Genomic DNA, 26211 nt, shown 5'->3' with positions numbered 1-26211 from the left:
GGCAGCATTCACATCCCTTGGGGGGGGGGGGGAAAGGGGTCATTGCTAAGGGCGACACCTGATGGTCGCATTTAGAGCACCATTCTGAAAGCAGCCCTGGTGACTGGCTCCCGGCCCGGGACCGTCGCCGCAGTGACCTGAATAGGAACGGAGGGGCTAGCAAAACAGGGGACATAATCCCCCCCCCCCCCCGGTGGTCATGCCCCAGAATCCCAGCCCTGGCTCTGACCGACCTCAAGAGAAAGAAGGAAACTGCGGGTGAAAACAAAAGGAAAATACTTGTCATGATCTGGGAAAAACAATGTTCAGAGCATAAAGGAGCAAGAAGGACCAAAGATTTCATTTCTTGTAAAACTTCATTCCCTAGGCAAGCAATAAAAGAGTAAGCCATGCACCAAAGAAACAAACATTGCATGTAACATTAATACATCGGATGAGCCATGAACACTCCTTGTTTTGCTCACCGACTCATCCAAGCAGCTTTCATTTGCTTGCGAGAGGCCTCGGCCTTCAGTACCGTTGCTCCTTGATGCTGGCAGAAGTCTGGTCCCAGTGCACTGCCGCAGTGGCTGTAAGCATTCCCGTCTCCTGAATCTGCGTGCACGGGACCCTGTCTGAAATGCTCTGTCTGCGTTTTAATACCAATCAAACAGGCCGATACAGTACAGTGCGCTCCGGCGTTTGACGCGCTAGCTTTACCCCTTATTCAGTAACGGGTAATAGTGCGTCGAAAACGCGTGTCCAACCCCCCCAAAACAAATAGCGCCCACAACATGCAAATGCACGTTGATGGCCCTATTAGCTATTCCCCGCGCGATTCACTAAGTAAAATGTGCAGCCAAGCCGCACGTTTTACTTTCAGAAATTAGCGCCTACCCAAAGGTAATTTCTGCCGGCACCAGGAAAGTGTACAGAAAAGCAGTAAAAACTGCTTTTCTGTACACCCTCTGACTTAATATCATGGCGATATTAAGTCGGAGGTCCCAAAGTAAAAAACAATTAAAAAAAATTTAAAATCGGCCCGCAGCTTGAAAACCGGACGCTCAATTTTGCCGGCACCCGGTTTCCGAACCCATGGCTGTCAGCGGGTTTGAGAACCAACGTCGGCAAAGTTGAGCGTCAGCTGTCAAACTCGCTGACGTCCACCGCTCCTATCAAAAAAGAGGCTCTAGGGACGCGCTAATGTCCCTAGCGCCTCTTTTTACCGCGGGCCCTCATTTAAATACTGAATCACGCGCACAGGAGAGTGGCCTGGGCGCATGCTGGGAGATCGGGCGCTCGCCTCGGAGCGCCGGCTCTCCCGCGCATTTTACTGAATCGGCCTGTAAATTTGGAGCCTCAGCAGGACCATTAAATAGATCGATGCTTACACAAAGTCGGACCGTTTAGGGTACACATTTTGGTTTCTATGTTTTACCCCCAACTCCTTCCCAAAGTTGCAGAAATATTCATCCAGGGGCAAAAGGGGCGCTCTTTCAAAATCACGCCAGCAAACTGACCTGCGGGTTTTTGGCACTTTTCTCAGCCCTGTTATGGCACAAAACCTAAATATGGCCCTAAGATGAGATCTTTACATCCAGGTCCTTCACAAAGGAAGCCTTCCAAATACAGAAAGGAGCAGGATTGCTAAAGACAGAACAACCGATTACGCTGATAAGCCCAGGTAGGGAAAAATGCAGGCACCCCTGAGAACCAGAGCAGCCCTTGGGGGGGGGGGGGGGGGGGGCATTTACTAAGCAATTTCCCCATAAACCTTTAGCAAACCGGACCCAACATCTGCAAATTCCTACCAGGGAGAATTGTTTTTCAGGACAAGGATGCCAGCGCCACAGGTAACATAAACCGGAGGAAACCACAAGGAGAAGAAGGTGGAGAAATGGTAACTCTTGGGTTAAAAGAAGGCGAACTGGCCACTCTGATCCAATAGCAATGTTAATTTAAAAAAAAACAAGCACAAATGTAAGGTCCTCCCTGAGAAGTCCAGCAAGGGAAAAGGCACAGCACACAAAGGTCAGGGAATGAGAGAGAGCGGATGCTTACCATGGGCTTCTTGTACTCATTGGGCTTGATGCAGCGAACGAAGAAGGGCTGGCAGACGCTGAGGGTCCTCATGAGCAGCTCCAGGGAGCGCTTGAACTGGCTGCTGAGGGTGGGCGAGCGCTTCCTGGTCTCGGCTCCCTGCAGGCAGGACAAGCAAAGAGAGAGAGAGAGAGACCCGTCTCAGGAAATGGAAGGAGAATGACAGCAGCACGTCAGGGGGCAGGAGAGGGCGCTGCAGGGTCGGGGGGTCCTGGAGGAAAGGATGGGTTTACTGAGCTGGCACGCAGCACTGCCACTGATCACTGAATACTGCAGAAAAGAGAGACCGGAACCATTACAAATAATAATTACAAAAAAACAAAACCCACTCACTCTCCCTTCAGTACAGCGATTTCAAGTTTGTGATTCAAAAACAATCAAGAAAGGGGGTAGATTAGTGCGTATGTGATTTGGGTGTGGGGACTATCTAGATCCCCACAAACTACCTTGCCCCCAGTTTAGGCTCCGAGATCGAATTTTAGGCAAGAGCGGTAGTTTGCAGACCATCCCTGCAGGCACCTCCGCGGAGGCGTGGCTGGTCGGCGGGGCACTCATAGAGCAGGCTCTCCAGGAGGAGGGGGGTGGCATTCGGGGTCTCGAGTTGACGTTTGAAGTGCTCCCCATTTCTAGACCCCCACCACAGCCTGATACAGGGGAAGTGGAGTTCTTATTACGACTTGGAAGAGGGCTGGAGAGATTCCCATACTGGGTCTTCAACCTGGAGCTAGGGAAGAGACTTTTTCCCCCCCGGGTCTGGAAGGGACCGTCTCGGAGGGATGAAGAAGATTTTGAGAGAAGAGCTGTTTTAGTGTTTTTCCCCTGGGAGTTTTGCTTTTAGAATCCCGAACCTGCCTAAGGAGGATTTTCTTCCCTGCCTTGGGAGGTCAGGAAGGTGCTGTGACTCCCTCCGCCCAGCTAGGAAGGGGGCAGCAGTGACCTGACAGAGTACAGACAGAGAAGAAGAGAGAAGTGTTTTTGTGGACAGTTCTCCTCCAGTTACTTTGGGAGGAATTCTTTTGGCCGTCAGTTCCTGCCCACTGAGAAGGAGAGAGAGATTTGGATTTTGACCCTTTGGGGGGACTTTCTCCACCAGCTTAGGCCAGCAGAAAGATGGTGGGTAAGAGGAGATCCCAGTGCCCACATTAGAAGCCCTCACTCTCCGTGCTGGCTTTTCCCCCTGGTGCTTGCCACCTAAGGGACACGGACTCAGGTGACAAAACCGAGAAAGAGGTACTCCTGGGACTGTTCATTCTTGTGTGAAGGTAAATCGGAGATTTTTTGTTGTAAATTGGTTACAATTATTTTGGAACGCCCCACACAAGAGTCCTGGGAATGCTTTGATGCTGGGTACAGAGAGAGTGAGTGTGAGAAGAATTCGGCAAACAGCGAGAGCACCCGTGGGAGAGCGCGTGAGAGCAGAGAGACCGGTTTTCCCCTGGACTCCTTGGGCCCATCGAGAGAATCCAAGCCCCGGGGTTGAAAGGACCGGTGCATGATGACTGGGACTTAGCTCCAGGACCGAGTGTGGCCCCTGCATCTATTCGGCCCTAATCCTGAAGCAGGGGGGGCCACACATGAATGGGAACGTAGAATACGATGGCAAGGGAGGATTCACCGGGTCCATCCAGTCCCTTACTTCACCTGCAGCTTTCTCCGCATATCTTCACCACCAAGAAGCCTCTCTGCTCATCCCAGGCTCTCCGGAAATCTGTTACTATTTTTGCTGTCTTCCCAAGGGAGGCTCCTACATGTGCCCACCACCCTTTCTGTGACAAAAGGCTTCCTTCCATTGCTTTTGAGTGTATTCCCTTCCAGCCTGATATCAGGATCCATTGTTCTACAACTTTCTTTCCACTGGAAAATGTGCATTACTTATAGGTCTGGGGCACATAAAAGGAGGGAGTATCAGATGCTTGTTTGTGAGCTAAGAACCAGTCTCTGTGGGGTTCAAAAAAAAAAATAAAAATGGTTGAGCAGAGAGGCCTGGCCCAGAGGCAGGGGCTGTTATTTCGTATGCAAAGTGCTTCTTTCCTCTTTGTGACCTTTCTGATTGCCGTCCCCTAATTCAATGGCTTCAGTCCTCGCTCTTCTGTGGACTGATAGATGCCTCACATGAACCCACATCTTGGGAATAAGGAGGGTCTCACTCAAAAGTATCTTCACACAAAGAAACGTTCGTTTTCAAATCTAGGCTTTCCTGGAGGGGTGCACACATGACAGTTTTAGTTTACTTTTTGTTTTGTTTTTTTTTCTCAATTTTCTCTCTTGTTTATTCTGTTTTGTTTACCAAAATGAAATAAACAAAAAAAAAAATGGAAAGCAGCCCCACAAAGCGCATCTAAACAAAGGACCCATTTTTCCCGTCCACCAAACCCACTGTAGCGAAGACCCCTGACCTCCCTCTACCCCCAGCCCCTTATCTCATCATGGGTCCACCGGTCAGCGGTTCTTCCAAGCGATCCCCCATCTATTCCGGTCCCACTGCTCTGGCTTTCTAAAATGTCTGCCGGTGAAGGCAAGTCCGGCGCCATTACATCATACGTTAGATTCTGTCTGGCAGATTCTGCCGTACAATATACTGGGGCCGGCCTCAGGGTGCCCGGTGGCCATTTTGAAAATCAGGAGCGGCGCGGGATTGTTCCTTCCCCTGGAACGCCCGTGGACTGGGAGACCTGGCGGAGGGATCCTGGAGGCTAGAGAACCTTTGCAGAAGGGATTTTGGTGGGCAGGGGGAGGGAACAGGATTGGGACCAAGACCCAATCCTTTTTTTTTTTTTTTTAATTTGGGTACCGCAGTGGTTTCGAAACGAAATGAAATTAAAACAAGCACAATTTTGTTTGGGGTTTTTTTTTTTTGTTCGTTCTGTTTGGAAAACATCAGGAAGTGTCGCTAAAATTTCCTATTTTCTTTCGAACAATAGCTTTTGGCCTTTCCTGCGTGTCTCTGACTCTTTTCTCCTCTTCCCGTTCCCTCCTGGCTTACCGAGGGCTGCTCAGACAGACCTTCCCTGCCAAGAGCGGGTCTTTAGGTGGCAACGGAGATCAGTCTGAGCCTGCTTAGAACTGCCAAGAAGTTTAAATAAATTGTGACTCGCCCCCATGGGAAGAGGGAGGGGGCAACACTTCCCAGGCCTACTGAGCACAGACCCTGTCGGTGCCTTCCACAGCTAATCTTTTACTTACGTGAACATTATCTTTCATTTTTGGTGTAATACACCTTGTGACTAACTTGGAGAAAAAATGGTGTTAGCCGAGTGGGAAAAATCACCTCTTCAGGACTTTTTAAAACTTCCTGGTGATACCACCAGTGGCAAAAATGTATTACTTGCCAGCAGCAAGGCGCATGGCGAACCTTCAGGGAGAGGATGGAGAAGAGCATCTCTCCCTTCATAGTTTGGATCTCTCCCAATTTTTAGACTCATCAAGGAAACTTGCTATGGGGCGGGTATCCTCATAATTGGTTTTGCTTTCGAGCCCGATAAAAATGCAATTGTAGATGTTTGCCTGTCCCTAAATCTGGGCCTTCTGGCAGTGTAGGCGGAACGTATAGGTCTGAATTAAGAGAAATATCAGGGTCCAGAGGGAACCCAGCTACTGCCCGATAGGACGGATCGGGGTGGCACCACTAATCCGGCTACTTTAGCCAGATAAGTGCTGATGTTCAGACTTATCTGCTTAAGTTAACTGGATAAATTAGACCTGCCATAGAGCAGATTTAACTTAGCCAGATAGGACTTATCCGGCTAAATAATGGCAAATACAGGGATACTCAGCAGTTTAGCCAGCTGCTGAATATCCCATGTAAGTTAGCTGGCCAATCTTCTCTGTCTAACTTACATACATAGATATGTTTGAATAGTGGACTCACAAAACCTTTGGTTGTTTAGTAGCCTCTCTCTGTTATAAGAACACAAGAAGTGCCATGCTGAGTCAGTCCAAAGGTCAATCGAGCCCAGCATTTCTCTCATACAACGGCCAATTTGAATCATAAGCTACTTGGCAGACCCCAAAGAGTAGATCCATTTCCCACGGACAAGTGGTGGCTTTCCCTAGTCTATCTGACTAATAATGGTTTATGGGCTTTTCCTCCAGGAACTTGTTCAAACCCCTTTTAAATCCAGCTGTACTAGATGCCTTGACCACATCCTTTGTCAACCAATTCCATAGCTCGATTGTGCATTGAGTGAAAAAAAATATTTCCTCTAATTTACTTTAAATCTGCTACCTGTTAGTTTCATGGAGTGTGCTCTACTATTTGAAAGGGTAAATTACCATGCTCTATTTATCTGTTCTACCCCCCTCTCTAGTCAGTCTATATCTTCCTGGAAGCAGAGCCCCCAGAACCAGACATGGTCCTCTAGATAATGATTTTGTACAGGTACTTACGCTTGAAGACACACTAGTATTGCGAATGCTTCAACATCAATACTTGTGCTTATTGTCAGCCGTAGAACTGTGAAAAAACTGCAGCGCGCCGTGGAGTATAGTAGTAACTATATGTTGAAGCATTCGCAATACTAGTGTGTCTTCAAGCATAAGTACGCTTTTCATATTAAGTTCACAATGTGTGAAAAAAATCGAGTCAACACCTTAATATTTTCAAAAGTAGTGTGCTCGTGGAGGTATTAACAGATGTGCTTGACAAGTGTGTACCGTATGCAATACCTCTTTTCTCAATGACTGGAATCATTCTACCTAAAGTTCTTTCATACCATAGCTCCTGAAGAGTGAAACTCGGCCAGAGTCGGGCAAGATTTAATAAAAGTCCTTTTTATACCGATCCTTCTTCGTTTTTAGCACTGTATAGCTATTGTGGATCGGCTTCCGCTTTGGTTTTTGGGACCACTACATTTGAGAGTCCACTTATATATTGTGCAAAATCTGTGCTTTATTTCATGGTTGAGTTGTTTTTGAAACACTCAAAAAAAAAACAACAGAGGGCTTGTGAAAGAAAACAAGCCAAAAATGCAAAATTCTTTCACTTCAATCATATTTTTAGAAAGAGTATCATGGATTCATGCCGTGAAAATGTAGAGGAAAAGACCTCAGAGATCTGGCATACTTATGTCAGCCCACTCAAATGTGACAAAATTGTTCTAAGCATTGAACGTTTTACCGCCATTGGGTAAAGGGTGAGAGCGTTGCTCCCGGTTGGAAGTGAGTTTGGATCGGCGGCAAAAAAGTTCAATTTCTGCCCTGAGGCAGCTTATGGCGAAACGACTGGCCAACGGCGGCGGTGGCTTTTGCGGGATTTTTGATTCAACAGAAAGGACCATGAGTCTAAGTTCTAGTCTATTTAGAAAAATATAAACATTTAAAAAATAATTGGACTGAAAAAAATATATATATATAAAAAACAACTGGATTGATTAAAACTGCATAAACATTGGCTGGCTGGAGGGTTTTGACCAATGATTAGAACAATACTGTCATGTGACTCCTCCCTCCAACCCCAGTCTTCACACAACAGTGACACCTACTGGCCGTCTCGGGAATACAGTTGTGCCAGGCTACAAAGTGAAGCAGGAGCCTCAGCTCTCAGGCAGAGGACTGAGAGGTATGGCTCATGGGTCAAAAAAATAAATAAATAGGGGGAAACCCCCAGGAAGTAATGAGTGAAGGTTTGAGATTCCACTGCCCCAGTAAGGCTCAGTTCTGCTTGAGCTGCAGGTCCAGAAGGAGCAGGAGGAAGCTGCCAGTCCAGGTGACACACAAGCCACTATTCGCCAGCCTTCGCCGTGCTGCGTCGGCACACGTAGGAAACAAAACTGATCTTTACCTTCTGCAGCTGTGTGGACGATTGGCCAAAAGCAGTGCAGGGATAGCCAGAAAGAAACTACTGGGACAGCAGGCAGAAAGACAGAACAGAGGAGGGAAAAAAGCAAAAGAACAAACGTCACTGAGAACAGAGTTTTCCATCTGTGCCCTTTGTAGCTGTTTGCAAGGTTTTATTAGCACCCAGAGCGTCTCGGAGAGGCACAACCAAACGGCAGGTCATGGAAAAGCACACAGCAAAAAAACCAAAACAAAACAGGAGAGCGGAAACGTGAACCAATAAATCAGGCAGTCTCCAACAGATGGGGGGTGCCACTAGTGAAATAACAAATGATATAGGACTCAACTTCCCCTCTTTTGCGTTGGCATGGACTTTACCAGTAAAAAAAAACAAACAGTGTCAGAAATCTACCAGCCCCAATATGTCCCGGCATATATGTAAAAAGGACTGCCCAAAAATGTAGATCTGACTACTTTGGGGAGGGGCTGCTCAAACTGCGTTTCTGCGGGACCTCTGGGCACATCTGGCGTGAAGCTGGAGGCTCCCCTGGTGCGTCACAGGAGGTCCTATTGGGTCATCCTGAGACTGGTGAGGCGGGTCTCCCTGATGAGAAACGTTACCTATTTGGTTGGGCTGGTGCCGTTTTCAAACAACTTAACCACATCCCTGGGGCTCCTCCGTAGGGATCAGAACTCCCCTTACAGGCACAGGCACAGCTAGAGCTGACTCAGTTCAAACACCCTGCAGCCATCGCATGATAATGGGGGTGGGGCGAAGCCCTCAGAGGATTCAAGGGCAGCCCCTTCGAGGCCCTGTGCTGGCATAGGCAGAAAGAGGGAGAAAAGCCAGGTCGCCCCCCCCTTGCTGGGGGGGGGGGAGGGCAGGTCTATCACAAGCTTTCTCCTAATTTGTGCATAGTGAAAAATAAAACCTTGCTAAAACCTTGTCGTGTATGTGTGGACAGGATGGCTTGAAGGTATAATCTGTACCATGCCCACCACAGGGCAGAGAAGACAGGAGAAGCGACGTCTGCCGCATGCCCCAGTACCTGACAAGCCTTTAGACTCTGAGCCCCCCCCCCATCAAGAGCATATTTAGGGCTTCTGGGCATTGTTGTTTAAACAATCTAAAATTCACTGTTTATTTTCAGACTTTTTTTTTCTGTTTTGTGAGCTATGCTAAACAAAAAAAAAATTCTGTGGTTTTCAGGATTTTTTTTTTGCTTTACATTCAGGCCGATTCAGTAAAGTCCGTGGGAGCGCGCTGTACCGTATCGGCCTGATTGTAAGTTAAAATTAAAACTTAACATCTCAGAAAATAATGCCCCACCTCCTGCTCATTCTGAGGGGCCTAACCCACACCGTGGGTTCCCACTGCCCCTGCTGCGGCTTCTCCTCCCAGCTCTCGTCAGGATCCTGCCAGTTCTCGGCCCGGCTCCCCTCCCTGCCAGCCCTTCTGCAGGGCTCCGTGCTTGTGCCCATTCGTTTTGGGCGACACCGCTGTGAGCACCTGTGGGGCTCAGACTCACTTAGAAAATCCAGCAGGCAGAAGAGCAAGACACAGGTGAGTCTCCAAGGAGGAGGAGGTGTAAGGGGGCTTCCCCCCCAACCCCCGGTGTTTAGCTGAAATATCGGTTTCATATCTCTGCATCAGGAGAGGGTGGGAAGGAGGGGTATAAAGGGATTTGTTTATCGATTAAATCGTATTTATGTTCATTGATTAAATCTGAAAAACAGAGACTCTAAATATATTGGCGCTGGCATTCCAAGGCTTCCTGGAAACTAAATCTCCAGGGAGATCTGAAATCTTTAGGGAGAGTGATAAGTGGTAGGTCCCAGAGCTGCAGCTCCCTGGCAAGCTCAGGAGCCAAAGGAGCCCCCTTATGCACCTGAGAGAGATTTCGGAAAAGTCGGAGCTGTCCGTGGACTTTAATTTTCCTGTGTCCCGAGGGATGTCCTGCAAGTCTGATGCGAATTAATGCCAATGTTTTCTCTATGCAAACAGCTTGAGTGTTTATTAGCTTTTGCACACAGCGAATGTGTTCGGGGGGGGGGGGGGGGCACATGTGGTTTGCGACCTCAGTGTTTCATATTAATACTGGACAAGAGTGGTATAAAATAGCACCCAAGTTATAGCGGTGGTTCCCAAACCTGTCCTGCAGGACTCCCAGCCAATCAGGTTTTCAGGATATCCACAATGAATATGCACGAGGCAAAAGCTGACTGGCTGGGGGGGGCCACCCCCCAGGACAGGCCTGGGAACGTCTGAGCTGTAGCATGCAGCAGGCTGTGAACCTTTGCTAGGATGATGCACCCCCCCCCCCCGTGTCTCTTAATGAGGGGGAGCGGCTAGGGCTTTGGCAATTTGAGGCATAATTCGTGGACTGCACTTGAATTCAGCTTACTGAGCATGCACTGAGCACGCGTGGATTTCTCTTCCTCATAAAAAAGTGGCTTGAAACGAGCGCGCCAGACACCCCGTGCGGCATCGTCCTAGAAATGACAACTCTAGGCCAGTCCCTATGGAAGACTTGGGTCTCTGTTCCCTGGGGAGCCCCTAGGGGTGGGGGAAAGGCATCTACACACACTCAGGTCAATCCAGTAAAGTGCGGCCGCGTTTACCCCGCTCCTAACCCGCTTTCTACTCACTTTCTGGCTGCGTTAGCCCTTCCTGCAATCCACAATCCCCTTTAACCCATCCTTACCGCCTCTTTAAATCACAGGGTAACCCCTTCCGCACGCGGCATGTATATTAAATGTAAACGATCGAATTAGCTATTCCCTCCCATACAGTAACGCGCGCCCTGACTATCGCTTTTATAACCTGCAGTTTTGCCGCGCGTTTAACCTGCTAACTTACCACCTACTCTTACCCCTGTGTTAGAGGCAGGGGTAAGGGTAGGCGGCAAACTTTCCCCCAGCACCCGCTCACCTGCCCTGGCCGTGTCCATGGGTGCCGGTCTCCGGGGCAGCCCCAGTCCTCTCCCCTCCTCCCGAAGCAACAAAAGCGAAAAAAAAGCGAAAAAGCGGAAAAAAAAAAGTAGCAACGAAGCGACTTACTTTTCTTGCAGCCCTCCGCCAGAGACGGACCGCGGCTCCCCTGCCTCCCGGGAGGCAGCCGGCGGCGAAAGCGGCCCCGCCGGTGAAGATGGATGCCTGCACGGGCGAAAGAGGCCCCTGTGCGTGCAATTTGGCCGCTCAAGGCGTGACGTCACGACGTTTGGCGTCACGGCATGTGACGTCACATCTTGAGCGGCCCAATTGCACGCACAGGGGCCTCTTTCGCCCGTGCAGGCATCCATCTTCACCGGCGGGGCCGCTTTCGCCGCCGGCTGCCTCCCAGGAGGCAGGAGAGCCTCGGTCCGTCTCCGCCGATGTCCGTCTCCGGAGGAGGGCTGCAAGAAAAGTAAGTCGCTTCGTTGCTTTACACTTTACATGACGTTCCACCAGCCCTCTCTCCCCCCCAACCTGCGCCTTGCTTCGGGAGGAGGGGAGAGAGGACTGGCAATCCCGAGCGTAGGAGAACCATCCACTTCCTGGTATCTGTCATTTCAAATGTCATTTGAAATGACAGATACCAGCGCACCCAGGATACTGTATAGCGCTCTATACAGTAAAATGGGTTGCGCGGGCCTAACGCTTCACGGACGCTTCTTGGACGCGGCTTGCATTTGCAAGCTATTTACATACAGTAAGGAGCGGTAGGTGAGCTGCACTGTGCGTGCGGCAACCGCGGGTGCGCCCGGCACTAACACAGCTCTCCCTACCGCTCCTTACTGTATCGGCCTAACTGGTAGCAATGCCGAGCTGGACTCGGGGTGCGTGCGTGACGGGCTTCAGAGGCGGCAGCAGCGATCCGTGGCCCTTGGGTAAGAGAGCATCGCTGCAATGGCTGGGCTAGGTGGGAGCGTATAAAGTGTGAGGGGGGGGGGAAATAAAGGCTCATTGTGGTGTAGCCCAGCAGATGCCCGTTCCAATCGAGCCAGAAGCACAAAAAGGGAGCAGAGAAATAATTATACAGAAGCAACAAATCTGATGCCACCGCCTTTCCTCCATGGGGCATGGGTTGCTGTCACACAGATTTCTCAAAGGGAGTTTTCCTTTCAACTTCTAGTTAACAGTGCACACAGAGAAAAGGGGGCAAACCAGCTATAACAAGTCCCGGGAAACCCACGTCCATTTCTATCCATTGTTTCTGTGAATTTTAAATACGTAGACTATGAAAGGGGATGCTTCAGTTTGTAAAGGTTTTGTTTCTACAACGGTCAATACAGTGGTCTGCCCTGTGTCAGGCAGTCACTAATCTCCCCCCCTCATGCTTAGAGAAGGTCAACAACCAATGCGACTCCCAGGGTGTGAGCACACGTGCGTGCCCGTGTGTGCGTGTGCGCGCACGCGCAGGCGTGTTGTGGGTTACCATAGCGACGTCAGCCTGGAAGATCTGCTTAATGAACTTGTTTTTGGAGGAGTGGACGAGCTGGATGATGTCTCCGTGAAGCGTGTCCCTGTTTTTCTCCAGGAACCCTGCGGGGAAGGAAGACGAGGAGAGAGGGCCATGAATCATCGGGCGACGGATATCGCTATTGTTAAATACGGCGCCTGAAGAAATGGCGGCAGGCTTTCACTTTGAGACTCAGGCCGGATGGAAGCCCTCAAAACTTATGAAACCGCAAACCTCATGGCAATGCCCGAGATTTGAAGGGTGGACTTCCCGTAAGCCGCCTGGCGACCAGCGGCATCGGCCCCTTTAGCGAGCGTGCATCTGGCGGCGAATTTTCAAAAGGGAAACCACCTGGGTAGATTCCCTTTGGGAATTCGCTAAAGACAGGCGCCTACGAAAGTTCCTGCCGTGCTTCGCCCCAAGTGGCGGAACAGGGGGGAAAACCACACGCGTGCATTTGGAAATGCTTCATTGAAATCCGGTCACAAGTACGTGTATTGTGAAAGTCCGCAAGTCCTGTTAGCCATGCTGAGGGGGGTACAGAGAGGGATCTAGCCAGTTAAAATGCTTAGAGGTCGATATTTACCCGCTGAGTAGGTAGCAATAACGGGGGTAAATTTCCCCCACGGTTATCTTTATCCGGCTGAAAGCGCCGCTGAGAATCCGGCTAGGGCACCCACACAAACTCTGCATGGGTAGGCGTTGTGCAGTACCGAATATCACGCCACCCGGCTGCATTTAAAAAGCCCACCTTGGGAACGCCCCGATCGGGCCCGTTTCCTTTCCTGGCTAAGTTTGTGCGCATAGTAACTTTACAAACATAAATTTAGCCAGGAAAGGGGCATTTTGAACAGCTAAGATTTACCCAGTTTAAACTTGCTTTTTAGCAGGACAAACCATTTAAATATCGACCTCTTAAGCCACCGGCGGCATCGTTAGGGAATTTATTCTCAGGATGGGAATCCCGCCTCCTTACTAGGTGGCAGGTTAGCCTTCTGCTTACGTCAGCGGGCCCTAACCTCACAAAGCAGGGCCTTGGAAAGAAACAAGGGCATCATTTCAGTTTTAAAGTGGTTGCAAATAGATTATCCAATCAAACACTGACGTCGACAGCAACACATACAACATAACATTTGCAGGAATGATTGTGTGCAGAGAACTGCAAAGGTACTGTCCACATGGTTCACAGGAGAGCAGTTCTAAAATGCAAGCTTGTTTATTCGAGGCTTCAGACGGCAGCAGAATTTACAGAAAGGTCGGGCCCCCGACACAGGCCGTGTTTCATATACTCGTGTCACCTTGCAATAAAGAAATCCTTTTTTTTGGACATTGGCTGCTAATCCTGTTTTTTTGCCCTCACTGCTGAATCGGGAGGGACAGCAAAGGTAGAATCCACTTTAAATCTACAAAAAGCATGTTTTATATCAGAACAGACAGAAAAGACAGCCACTACAGCGTCAATATAAAAATAATAAAAAATGCAATAAAAAATACATACCACTGTGAACATTTTAAAGCAGCATAAAGCCTCTACTTACACTACAATGTTTTTTAATTTGATTTTTAGTTTAAATGCTTTTTATGTCATTTTGTAAACCGATATGACGGCACCCACCAAATACCGGTATAGAAATTTTAATAAATAAATAAAAATAAATACAATCAAAATCTACACACTTTATCGGAAAACAAACTCCGAGACTGAATCATGCCAGAATTCCTCTAGCCAATCAGAGGCTTGTTCACATGATGGAAGAGAAACCGATTGGATAAGAGAAGGCAGACAGCCAATCAAAAAGTCGAGAACAGTATTGAGGGAGGAATCAAAACTGACAGGCAATTCCAATAGTTAAAAACAAACATAAGTAACAGATGTTAAGAGAACATCATAGAAAATCAGAAAAAAATGTCCAGTCAATCTACTGGTTCAAGCCGCCGGGTGCCAATCACTGGAATATATAGATCCGTTTCTGTTTGAACCGAATCAGATATGCTAAAGAAATCACCTCCCCTACAAAGGTGCGGGACCACCTCTATCACGAAAAAACAGAGGTCCAAAAACCCATGTGAGTTTCCTAACCGATGGGAGATAAAGGGAGCTTCTAAAAGGGAGGAACCGAGGCAAGACATTTGTTCAGAAATCCTGGTCTTCAAGGTGTAGGTGGGTTTCCCAATCCCACAAACCACCCCCTTAGAAAGGCAGGAAGAAGAGCATCCTAACAAATATTGTTTGCCGGTAACGGGGTGTGTGGACAAAGTGAGAGAACGTGAAAGAGGACAAGTGGTGTAACGGCCGCAAGGGGAATGACCTATGTAAGATAAACTGGATGGCAGAAGATCCAAGTTCCGAGGAAACTAAAAATGCCCAGAGATTTCTACTCCGGTGGAACATGAAACAAGGAGTCAAAGGGGGCCAAAACAGACCGATGTTTTCTAACAATGCTACAAACACGGCTAATCCGCCCGGAATACGGGAACAATAAAGGACTAAAAGGGACTCCCAACCCTGCAGGTCCTGTTTTATTTTACCAATCAACATACTATGGTTTGTTTTGTAAAGGTCTCTGAGATCTAAGGGAATAAAAACCACCAAATATTTTAAGCCATCTACCACCACCTGAAAGGTCGAGAGACAGGTAGGAATAGTGACATGAGAACCAACCCAAAATAGTTCACACTTTTCCAGATTTACTTTGTAGTCCGACAATTCCCCATAAGAACATAACATAAGAACTCAAGAACATGCCATACTGGGTCAGACCAAGGGTCCATCAAACCCAGCATCCTGTTTCCAGCAGTGGCCAATCCAGGCCATAAGAAGCTGGCAAGTACCCAAAAACTAAGTTTATTCCATGTTACCGTTGCTAGTAATAGCAGTGGCTATTCTCTAAGAGAGCTTAATTAATAGCAGGTAATGGACTTCTCCTCCAAGAACTTATCCAAACCTTTTTTAAACCCTGCTACACTAACTGCCCTAACCACATCCTCTGGCAACAAATTCCAGAGTTTAATTGTGCGCTGAGTGAAAAAGAATTTTCTCCAATTAGTCTTAAATGTGCTACTTGTTAACCACGACTGTCTCATTGACAGATTAACCGACATCGGCATCAAAAACACAGCCTTAAACTGGTTTAAATCCTTCCTCCAGAACAGATATTACAGAGTCAAGATCAACAGCAAAGAATCTTTTCCATTCAGTTCCACCCTCGGAGTCCCTCAAGGCTCGTCGTTATCACCAACATTATTTAACATCTATCTACTCCCGCTTTGTAAACTCCTCTCTGAGCTCAAATTAACACATTATGTGTATGCAGACGACGTCTAAATCCTCCTACCGATAATAGATTCTCTGGACAGTACTTTACGTCGTTGGAACACCTATCTATGCTCCATTAATAACCTCCTTTCAAATCTTAACCTGATTCTCAACACAAACAAGACCGAATTCCTCTTAATCACACAGGATGGTAACTTTTCTCTAAACAACCTACCCCCTACAACGCTCCCAACCATCTCTCCCAAACAGGTCGATGCAGTAACGTGCGGTTGAAGATTTCCCGTCTGTAACGTGCTGGGAGCGCACAATACAGACGAGTAAGGCCATCCAGCGATACAATCTCCAGTTTCACGCGTCCTTAGCGCTTCCTAAAATAGACACATAACCCTTTCCGCACCCAGCATGTAGATGATGTGTAAATGAACGAATTAGCTGTATAATGAAGGAATTAGCTATTCCCCTCCGATACTGTAACGGGCGCTGATATTATCTCCTTAGTAACCCGCTGTTTTGCCGCAGCCTTAACGTGTTAGTTTACCGCCTCCCCCTAGTAGGTGTTAGGACTGTGAGTCTTGTAGCAAACCCATCGACACCACTTAAAATACTGAAACACAATAAAACACAATAAAAAAAAAAGCGATACAGAGATGATCGAGAAAATGTAATGCTGTGGGACACATAAAAACCTGTCAGAAAAAAAAATAAAAATTTTTAAATACCTGTCGGAGGGCCGCGTGGGTCCAGGCAGGCGGCGGCGGGAGCCGGGGAGCGAGTGGTCGCGTGTAAAATCTAGGCCGCGGGCGGGTGGGCACCTGTTTCAAGCGGCGGCGGCGGCGGGGGCGGGTGGACACGTGATAGTCTCAGACGGGCGGCGGGATCCGGGCAGAGGGAGCCAGCGGCAAAAACGGCCTCCGGCTCCCTCTGCCTGGATGAATGCACGGCAGTGAAGGAATGGCCTTGCGATTTCAGCGCTCAAGGCAGTCACCGTGACTGCCTTGAGCGCTGAAATCGCACGGCCATTCATCCAGGCAGAGGGAGCCTCTGCCTGGTTGAATGCACGGCCCCCGCCGGAATGGATGCCCGTGCGATTTCGGTAGTCCCGTGACTGTAGCAAGTCACGGGACTACCGAAATCGCACGGAGAGGAGAGGGGAGAAGGGACGGAGGGGAGAATCGCACGGAAAGGAGAATCGCATGGAGAGGAGGGGAGGGGAGGATCGCACGGAGAGGAGGGGAGGGGAGGATCGCACGGAGAGGAGGGGAGGATCGCACGGAGAGGAGGGGAGGGGAGGATCGCACGGAGGAGAATCGCACGGAGAGGAGAAGGGACTACCGTAGCAGGCCCGAGCCTTGCTACTTTTTCGGTTTTTTGGTTTTTTTTTTTGCTTCGGGAGGAGGGGACCGGACGGGGCTGCAGGAGACCGGACGGGCTGCACCGGAGACCGGACGGGGCCAGGGCAGGTAAGCAGGGGCTGGGGGAAAGTTTGCTGAGCATTGGGGAACATCTGGTACCTGTCATTTCAAATGTCATTTGAAATGACATTTGAAATAACAGATACCAGCGCGGCCGTGAAGCGTTAGGCCCGCGAACCCAGGATACTGTATAGGCGCTCTATACAGTAAAATGGGTTGCGTGGTCCTAACGCTTGCCTAAGGCTTCGCAGCCGCGGCATGCATTTGCATGCAATTAGAAGAGAATATCGGGCGCTAAGTGAAGAGAACTGTGCGTGCGGGGAACGAGGGTGCGCCTGACACTGCCGCACTGTTTCTACCGTGGCCTTACAGTATCGAGCTGTTAGTCAGAAACCAAGGGGTAGTCATGGACACTCAATTGAGCTTCACAGGCTTCATTAACAACACAATAAAGGAGTGCTACTTCAAACTTCAAGTATTAAAAAGACTAAGACCCCCTCCTTCATTTTCAAGATTTCAGGTCTGTCCTACAAGCGATCATTTTTTCAAAAATCGATTACTGCAACGCTCTTCTTCAAGGCCTTCCAGACAACTCCATTAAACCTCTCCAGTTACTGCAGAATGCAACTGCAAGGATTCTTACAAAGTCAAACAAAAGGGACCACATAACACCGATCCTTAAGAAGCTCCATTGGCTCCCAGTCAAATTCAGAATCCTCTACAAGCTTTTAGTAATCACCCACAAAGCCATTCTTAACATCTCTCCTCTGGACCTATCGACCCCCCTGCAGCTTCATACTTCAACCCGTCCTCTGAGATTAGCGCAAAGAGGGACTCTTAGAACACATACATTCAAAACCTCCTTTAGTAAAAGAGCCTGTTCCACCGCAGGCCCCAAACAGTGGAACCTGCTCCCACCGGACCTTAGGTTGGAACAATGCCCAATTACATTCAAGAAGAGACTTAAGACGCTACTATTCAGACAAGCCTTCCCATAACACTCGTCCTTGCCTCATCCTCCACGGACCTTCTCTTCCTAAGCTCAGATGCCTAAGCACTTTTTCTTCCGCTGACTAAGCTATTTAATATATGTATATTAGTTTCATTAAATCTATGGTAACCCTCCGCTACCCTCCCCCCCCCCACCTTCCAACCCCCCTTCCAATCCCTCATTCCTACCCCCTCCCTCGGAATACCTTGTTACCCCAAAAAGCCAACTCTTATCAGTTCTTACCAGTTTTGACACGTTTCTCCCCATGCTTAAGCTGTATCCAAGTTTTTCTCTCCCCCTGTTCTATGTAAGACAACTTTGTCACTGTTTTTTTATGGTTGCAATGTAAATCGGAGTGATAATTAACTCTGTTATTTGAACTTTGGTATAGAAAAGTTATAAATAAATAAATAAATAAATAAATAAATACTTGCTAACTTCATGGATTGCCCCCTAGTCCTTCTATTATCCGAAAGAGTAAAAAACCGATTCACATTTACCCATTCCAGACAACACGTCCAACGATGCTGGCCCTGAAGACTGCAAATCAGTTAAATATATCAGCAAATTGTCAGCGTATAACAAGATTTTGTGTTCACGGCCTCTAAACCGATAAAGTGTGTAGTTTTTTATTTTATTGCAAGTAGAGGCTTCATGCAGATTTAAATGTTCACAATGGTATGGATTTTTTATTGTATGTATATTGATGCTGTAAATGCTGTCTTTACTGTCCTGATTTACAACATGCTTTTTGTAGATTTAAGGTGGATTATACCTTCGCTGTCCCTCCCGACGCAGCCCCTGCTGTGATTCCAAATAAATTATTTCATCATACTCTTACTTTATCATTTCCATTGGGACATATGTAGCAGAAACATTACCGCCAGAGAGTCTTTTATCAGGGCACCAAGCAGAGCCGCAGCCAGGCCATTAGGTACCTATGGCCAAGTGAAAAAGTGCACCTTCACCCTGAACACAACATAAAACACCACGAGTGGGAGACTCTGCTACATGTTGGGGGCTTTGATTTTTATTTTGACCCAGCACTTTCCTCTTGCTCCTTTGGGCTTCCAGCTCTTTTGGATCCAGTAAGGAAATCCTGGCGGCATCATGAGCCTTTATTCAAAAACTGAACTGGAAACCCCAAGAAGCCAGACTCCGCATGCCATGCAACGCCAGAGAAAGAGAAACAGAAATACATTTCCTCCTGTAGTGCACAACAAAAGATATCATGAGCCGCACATTCCCAAAGCTGATATATTCCAGTCACTAAAATGAAGATTAAATGCTTTTTTTTTCACTCTGGCTGGCTGGATGTTTGATTTTCCTAATCACTTTGGTCTTCATCTCTTTACACTGCTTTCTTCTTGTTGGTTTCCTAACTCCTTTACAGGGTCTCCTGTTCATTTTCTATTTCATCTTCTCCTGTCTTCTTCAGTTCCTTCCCTACGCCTTTGTCTAATATTGGTCTTTCTCTTTTCTTCATTCTCTTTATCTCTGCCTCTCTATCCACTCTTCTACATTTCATCCCCCTTCTCTCCCTCCAGTTTCCTGTGCCAATCCTACACCTCGCCAACTCTCTCCTCCTCATTGAGTTGCTCCTTTTACCATCTCCAGCTCTCTGGCCCCCTTGTCTATCCCCTGAACAGCTGAATCCTTGCTCTTGAAAACCCCTTACCCCCAAATCTTCCTCTTTCTCCTTCCTTCTCTCTCATCTTCCAGCCAATCATAACTTACCCCCTTCCCTAGTGTACGGGTATTAGGCACCCTAGGTAAAGCTTACAGACATGCACCCCCCTTCTCCCAGGTCGTGCCCTCCCCACACTCAATTACAAATTATGCATTTATAATAACAGATTTCACATGAAAAAGGACTTGAAATTTCACTTATAACATAAATGTCATATTTACATACACTCCTGTGGTGCCAACCAGAAAACCCTACAAAAAAAGTAAAAAAAACAAAACACTTGGAACCCATACGGTATTAGGCCTATGTTAACACATTTTTGGTGTGAGCTTGGTCCTGGGAAAGCCATGAGTAAAGTGAATCACAATTTCAATATAGTAAATCATCAGTTTCAAAACAGCATTAACTGCCGGCATTCAAACAGTAAGAAACCAATCTATGAAAAGGCAACACTGCAAATATTACACCAGGTCATAAAACGCCAAAACACCTCCTTTTAGGAGAAGAAAATAAGCCGGTGTGCTATAAATCCCTACACAGAAATACCTCACCTCGGTAACATGTGTAGAACTCAGACAGACCCTCACTGAATGCAGAATAAAGAGACCATAAAAAGTATAAATAAAGACATGCAGAGAAAATCTGAACTGGAAACTGCAACAAGCCAGACCCTGTATGTAGTGCAACAAAGGAAAAACAGAAACATCACCAGTCTTTATGAAACATCAAACAAAATCAATAAATATAAACCATCAATCATAATAGAAAAACCATAGTAAAAAATATTTCCTAACAGCTGATGAACAGAGCAGCATCCAATAATTAAAAACTCATATAAATTTTTCCAAATGGCAATAAAATATTTCAAAACAGCCGATACATCAAATAACATCCTATAATTAAAACTAATAAGAATTTCAAAATCTCTTGATTTCCAAACCTGTGAACTTTTGAATTTCCAGATGCCCTGAGATTGTCGCAGATTAACTGGGAGAAGGGAGGGGATTGTTGCACACAAACTTTCTCCTTTCTCTCTAACACACACACGCTTATTCATTCTCTCACATGCTCAGTCATACACACATGCAAATGCTTGTTCTGTCTCACACATTCTGTCATACACTCACACAAACATGCTCATTCAATTTCTCACTATCTTTTATGCTCAATCTCACACACACACACACACACACACTCATTCACTCTCTCACATGCTCAGTCATACACACACACACAAGCTCATTCTCTCTCGCACATGCTCATACATACACACAGTCTCGTTTGCTCTCACACATGCATAATCATGCACACTCATTCATTCTATTACATGCTCAATCATATAGGGGGAGGTGGACCAGGGACAAGCCTCTCGCGAGGCCCCGAGGTGAGCGAATAAAAGTTCCGCCCACCGATACAGCTCCTCCAATAGGAGCCAGCCCTTGAGGGGTTTTAAATCATTATCCAGCCCAGCGCCGCGCGCCGAACGCCGCACGCCGAAGGAGCGCGACAAAGGGGCTTGCCCCTTTGTGTGCCCCTTAGTGTAGCCCCTTGGAGTGCCCCAGGGCCTATCCCTATAGCAGTCAGCCTCTATTTCTCCCAGGCAAAAGACTAATATCTCTAACACGCCTTAGAACAGCAGCACCTGTGCCTGCATTGTGAGGCCCCTAAACCAAATCTATCCAAAGAATTCCAGTAACTCTTTCTTACTCCGACTCATCTCGGTGAGCCATGGCAGCGCTCATTTAGTAAGCAGCCATCCAGATCTCACCCAGTGCCCAGTCTGCACTTTACCATCCAGCGCTCACTCAACTAGCAACATCCAGCGCTCACTCAACTAGCAACACCCAGCGCTCACTCAACTAGCAACCATCCAGCGCTCACTCAACTAGCAACATCCAGCGCTCACTCAACTAGCAACACCCAGCGCTCACTCAACTAGCAACCATCCAGCGCTCACTCAACTAGCAACACCCAGCGCTCACTCAACTAGCAACCATCCAACGCTCATTCAACTAGCAACATCCAGCGCTCACTCAACTAGCAACACCCAGCGCTCACTCAACTAGCAACCATCCAGCGTTCACTCAACTAGCAACATCCAGCGTTCACTCAACTAGCAACACCCAGCGCTCACTCAACTAGCAACCATCCAGCGCTCACTCAATTAGCAACCATCCAGCGCTCAGTTACGAAACCAATCATGGCGATCTCATCCATCCCCATCATCCACAACCTCAAGAGACCATCAGCAAAAAAACAAGCCTTACCACACTCTTTACAAAAAAGACTCATCCCTATTGTCATCTCACCTTTAAACCAACTACTGGGACTGTCACTTTTCACCTTATCACTGCTGAACGCACAGTCTTTGACTAAGAAAACTCACCTGCTTCATGACTATCTGCTGGAAGCAAACACAGACATATTTGCAATCACTGAAACCTGGTTAAAACCAGAAGACATCGCTACAATCAACCAACTCCCTACTCACTCGTACAACATATTCTCAATCCCCAGACTCAAAAAACGAGGAGGAGGTCTTCTTCTGGCAGCAAAAAAAAACACTAGGAATATCACTACAAACTTCAATATCTTCACATTCTCTAGAATTTGCCGTATTTAAATCCTCTCACCTTCAAATCGGGCTTACATACGCCACCCCAGGATACCTCGAAACCGATCCATCACCTTTGATCGAAAATATAGTAAAACACATCAACGCCGACACACCAGCGATACTATTGGGGGACTTCAACCTCCATGTGGATGTATCTCCCCATTCTCACAGCTGTGAAACTCTCCTAAGCACACTAAACTGCATGGGTTTCAAACAAATAATTAAGGAACCCACCCACAAAGCTGGTCATACGTTGGACCTCATTTTCATTAACCAGGAACTTACTCTTTCCTCTCACCCTACATGCTTTCCAGTTCCCTGGTCGGACTATAAGATGATCAACACAACACTAAAGATAAACCTACCTACACTCCCAGAAAAGCAGAATAACACAATCCAATTCAAAAAAATGTGCAGCCAGGAAATTCTCAGCAACAGCCTATCGGATGAACTTAACCAACTGGACCTTACTAACGCGGACTCAGCCATTTTGTCCTGGAACAACATTACCAAAAAAGTGGCCGATACTACATGCCCAACTATTACCAAAGCTCCTCAAGCAAACAAGGACAACAGAAAACCTTGGTACACACCAAAACTAAAATCCTTAAAACAGGATCTCAGAAAAAAAGAACAACACTGGCGGAAAAACCCAACATACACCAACATCACAGCATTCAAAACCATGATGCACCATTACAGAATATCCATCCTCCAAGCAAAAAGAGACTTTTACTCACAAAAAATCCACCACTTCATTTTCGACCCTAGAGCGCTTTTTTCTCTGGTCTCATCCCTCACTAAACCCCTACCAACATCCATACCAGATGATAAAGCAGCAAGCAAAGCAGAAGAACTGGCAACCTACTTCAAAAACAAGATACCAAATCTACTAACTCAGTCCATTAATAATAACAATAATAATTACACTACGCCAGTAATACCTCGAGCTTCAGTCTCATCACAAAAGGCTAGCCTTAAGGAGTTCGAACCGACCTCATCCTTAGAGATCGAAAATATCCTAAAAAAGCTCAAACCTTCTTCTCACCCTCAGGATACCATACCCACCAATCTCCTCATCTCTTGTGCTAAAATCATATCCAAGCCCATCGCACAAATCATAAATTGCTCCTTCTCTCACGGGATTGTACCTGACCCACTAAAAATGGCAATCATAAAACCACTCATAAAAAAACCTAATCTTTCTCCTGAAAACCCAGCCAATTTTCGCCCAATAGCTAATCTACCATTCATCGCAAAAATCTTGGAACGAGTTGCAAACAAACAACTAACAGAATACCTAAACGACCACAAAATTCTTTCCCCATCGCAGTTCGGTTTCCGCCAATCTCGAAGCACCGAAACCCTCCTAATCTCATTAACGGACTCTATATTACTTAAACTTGAAAACAGACAACCGTGTCTTCTCATCCTCCTAGATCTAACAGCAGCTTTTGACACGGTCAATCACAACACATTAATAGATCGCCTGGCAGAAATTGGCATCAGAGATGAGGCCCTCAACTGGTTCAAATCGTTCCTACAGAACAGACAGTATAAGGTCAAGATCAACAAGGAAGAATCTCAACCAGTCACCTGCAACTTAGGAGTCCCACAAGGATCATCACTCTCTCCAACCTTATTCAATATTTACCTTCTGCCACTCTGCCAGCTCCTCATCAACCTGAATCTCGTCCACTACTTATATGCAGACGATGTTCAGATACTGATTCCAATTACTGAATCTCTCCAAAAAACTCTGGACTTCTGGAACTCTTGCCAACAAGCCATCAACAACTTACTCACTAACCTCAACTTGATCCTTAATCAAAACAAAACAGAATACCTCCTCATTTCCCAAAACGGAACCTACACACTTCCAAGTACCATCATGTCAACTCAACTAACAATAACCCCACAAGTCAGAAATCTAGGAGTTATACTTGATAACCAAATGAATTATAGATCACTCATAAATAACATCGTAAAGGATGGATTCTTCAAATTACAAGTCTTAAAAAGACTGAGACCACTCCTACATTTCAAAGACTTCCGATTAGTGCTACAAGCAATCATTCTCACGAAAATAGACTACTGCAACTCACTTCTACTGGGTCTACCTGCAAACGCCATAAAACCGCTACAGATGCTGCAGAACGCTGCAGCGAGGATCTTAACCAAGTCCAACAAAAGAGACCACATCTCACCCATCTTAAAAAGCCTACACTGGCTTCCCGTCAAATTCAGAATACTATTCAAAGTGCTCTCACTAACCCACAAGGCAATACACAACCTGGCACCACTCGAGCTCACATTCCCTCTCCAACTCCACACATCTTCCAGACCAGTGAGACAAGCCTACAAAAACAACCTTCAAATTCCACCGATGAAGTCAGCATTAAGTAAAAGAGCTTTCTCCACAGCTGGGCCTAAACTCTGGAACTCTCTCCCATCAGAGCTCAGATCACTGCAATGCTCCACTACATTTAAAAAAAGACTCAAGACTTGGTTATTCAACCAAGCTTTCCCATAACATCAACCTGCGAAATATCCCTGCCAATATCCCCTCAGTGGTAACACGCTAGAGAACTATATAGATCTTCTCTAGAAATCACATGATCTTTGGCAGTCTATTATCTTTGGCAGACTATTATCTTTGGCAGTCTATCATTAAAACCCAGCCTCTAGCCTATATTAGGCACCGCTCATGTTAATTATGTTATTACCCCCATATATCTTAATCCAAGTTAATTCGACCTGTTCATTGTAAGACATTTACTTGTCATTGTTGTTATTGTTTAAAATGTAAACCGAATTGATCAATAATTTTGTTATTGGAAAGTCGGTATAGAAAAATGCTAAATAAATAAATATACACACAAACACACGCCATTGCTCTCACACATACATTCTCAATCATATACATGTGCTCTTTTGCCCTCAATCACACATACGTACATGCAAAAATGCAAAATGTTTAATTTGTTCTGCAGAATTCCCCCAGGATTACTATAATAATAAAAATGCTCAAATCCAGAGGCCACCTGAAAACCACAAAATAAAAAGCAAAAAAAAAAATGTAGCGAAGGGTGATTTTCACACATTACACAATGTATGGGAGGGACTCTCGCAGCACAATGCCAGTTTAGAGGAAATAAACTGAGAACGTTTATACTCAGAGGTCACCTCAAAAGCCAAGTAAAGAACCACATTTAAAAAAAAAACCAAAATTTTCTTCTGCACATAAAATAATGCCGTGTGCAATTTAGTTTCATGAGCTATTGAGCCAAAGTATTACAATCTCTCCCTGGTAAATTATACTTATATCGTATTTTAGTGGTGATGTTTCTTAGTTATCCACTTTTGTAAGCAAAAGGAAGGAAGCAATAAGAAAGCCTGACATGGTCTGAGTTTCATGTTTTTGTATCAGGGGCTCATCCTAAAAATTCCATCTCTCAGTGTCTTAATGTGCTAAACAACCTAAAAGTTACTATCAGCGTTCCCAGCTGCTTTATTACATTCACTGGTTACCCCGAGGTCACCTGAGATGATGACTCCTAGATCTTGATCTTTTTGTGACAATTTCCAGTTCTTCTAATTGATATGCGGCCAATGGCTTTTTGAATCCAAGACATATGATTTTACACTTTTTAGTACTGTAACGATTTTCCAAACTGTTGATCCATCTGCCAAGCTTTTTTCCCCAAGTTCCCTTTCATTTTTTTTCACCCTTTCTAGCTTGTCTACTCTGTTGCAAAGTTTTGTATCCTCTGCAAAGAGCCTATTTTTCCCAATCCTAATAAAGGTATCGAAAAACAAAACAAAACACAGTCCCTAGGGTACCTCGCTAGTCACTTTGCCCTCACCAGAACAGAATCCGTCGACCACCTCTCTCTGCATCCTGCCCCCTGAACCTGTTCCTCACCCAA

The 26211-nt window shown here is 46.5% G+C and overlaps 1 protein-coding gene across 5 annotated transcripts in view; it reads right to left on the bottom strand.

Annotated features, from left to right (window-relative positions):
- Positions 1-26211, bottom strand: part of MYO7A (myosin VIIA) — a 284107-nt gene that overhangs the window by 127017 nt on the left and 130879 nt on the right. For all 5 annotated transcript variants that reach the window (XM_029602172.1, XM_029602173.1, XM_029602174.1 and 2 more), the window contains 2 exons: positions 12272-12378; positions 2041-2178 (listed from right to left, as the gene is read on the bottom strand). In XM_029602172.1, the coding sequence (XP_029458032.1) occupies positions 2041-2178; positions 12272-12378 (245 nt within the window). The remainder of the gene's footprint in view (positions 1-2040; positions 2179-12271; positions 12379-26211) is intronic.

The sequence above is a fragment of the Rhinatrema bivittatum genome, chromosome 5 (assembly GCF_901001135.1).
Source record: "Rhinatrema bivittatum chromosome 5, aRhiBiv1.1, whole genome shotgun sequence".
In the NCBI taxonomy this organism is placed as follows: Eukaryota; Metazoa; Chordata; class Amphibia; order Gymnophiona; family Rhinatrematidae; genus Rhinatrema; species Rhinatrema bivittatum.
Note: the sequence above shows the minus strand (reverse complement) of the source record. Positions and strands in the feature narration are given on the sequence as shown.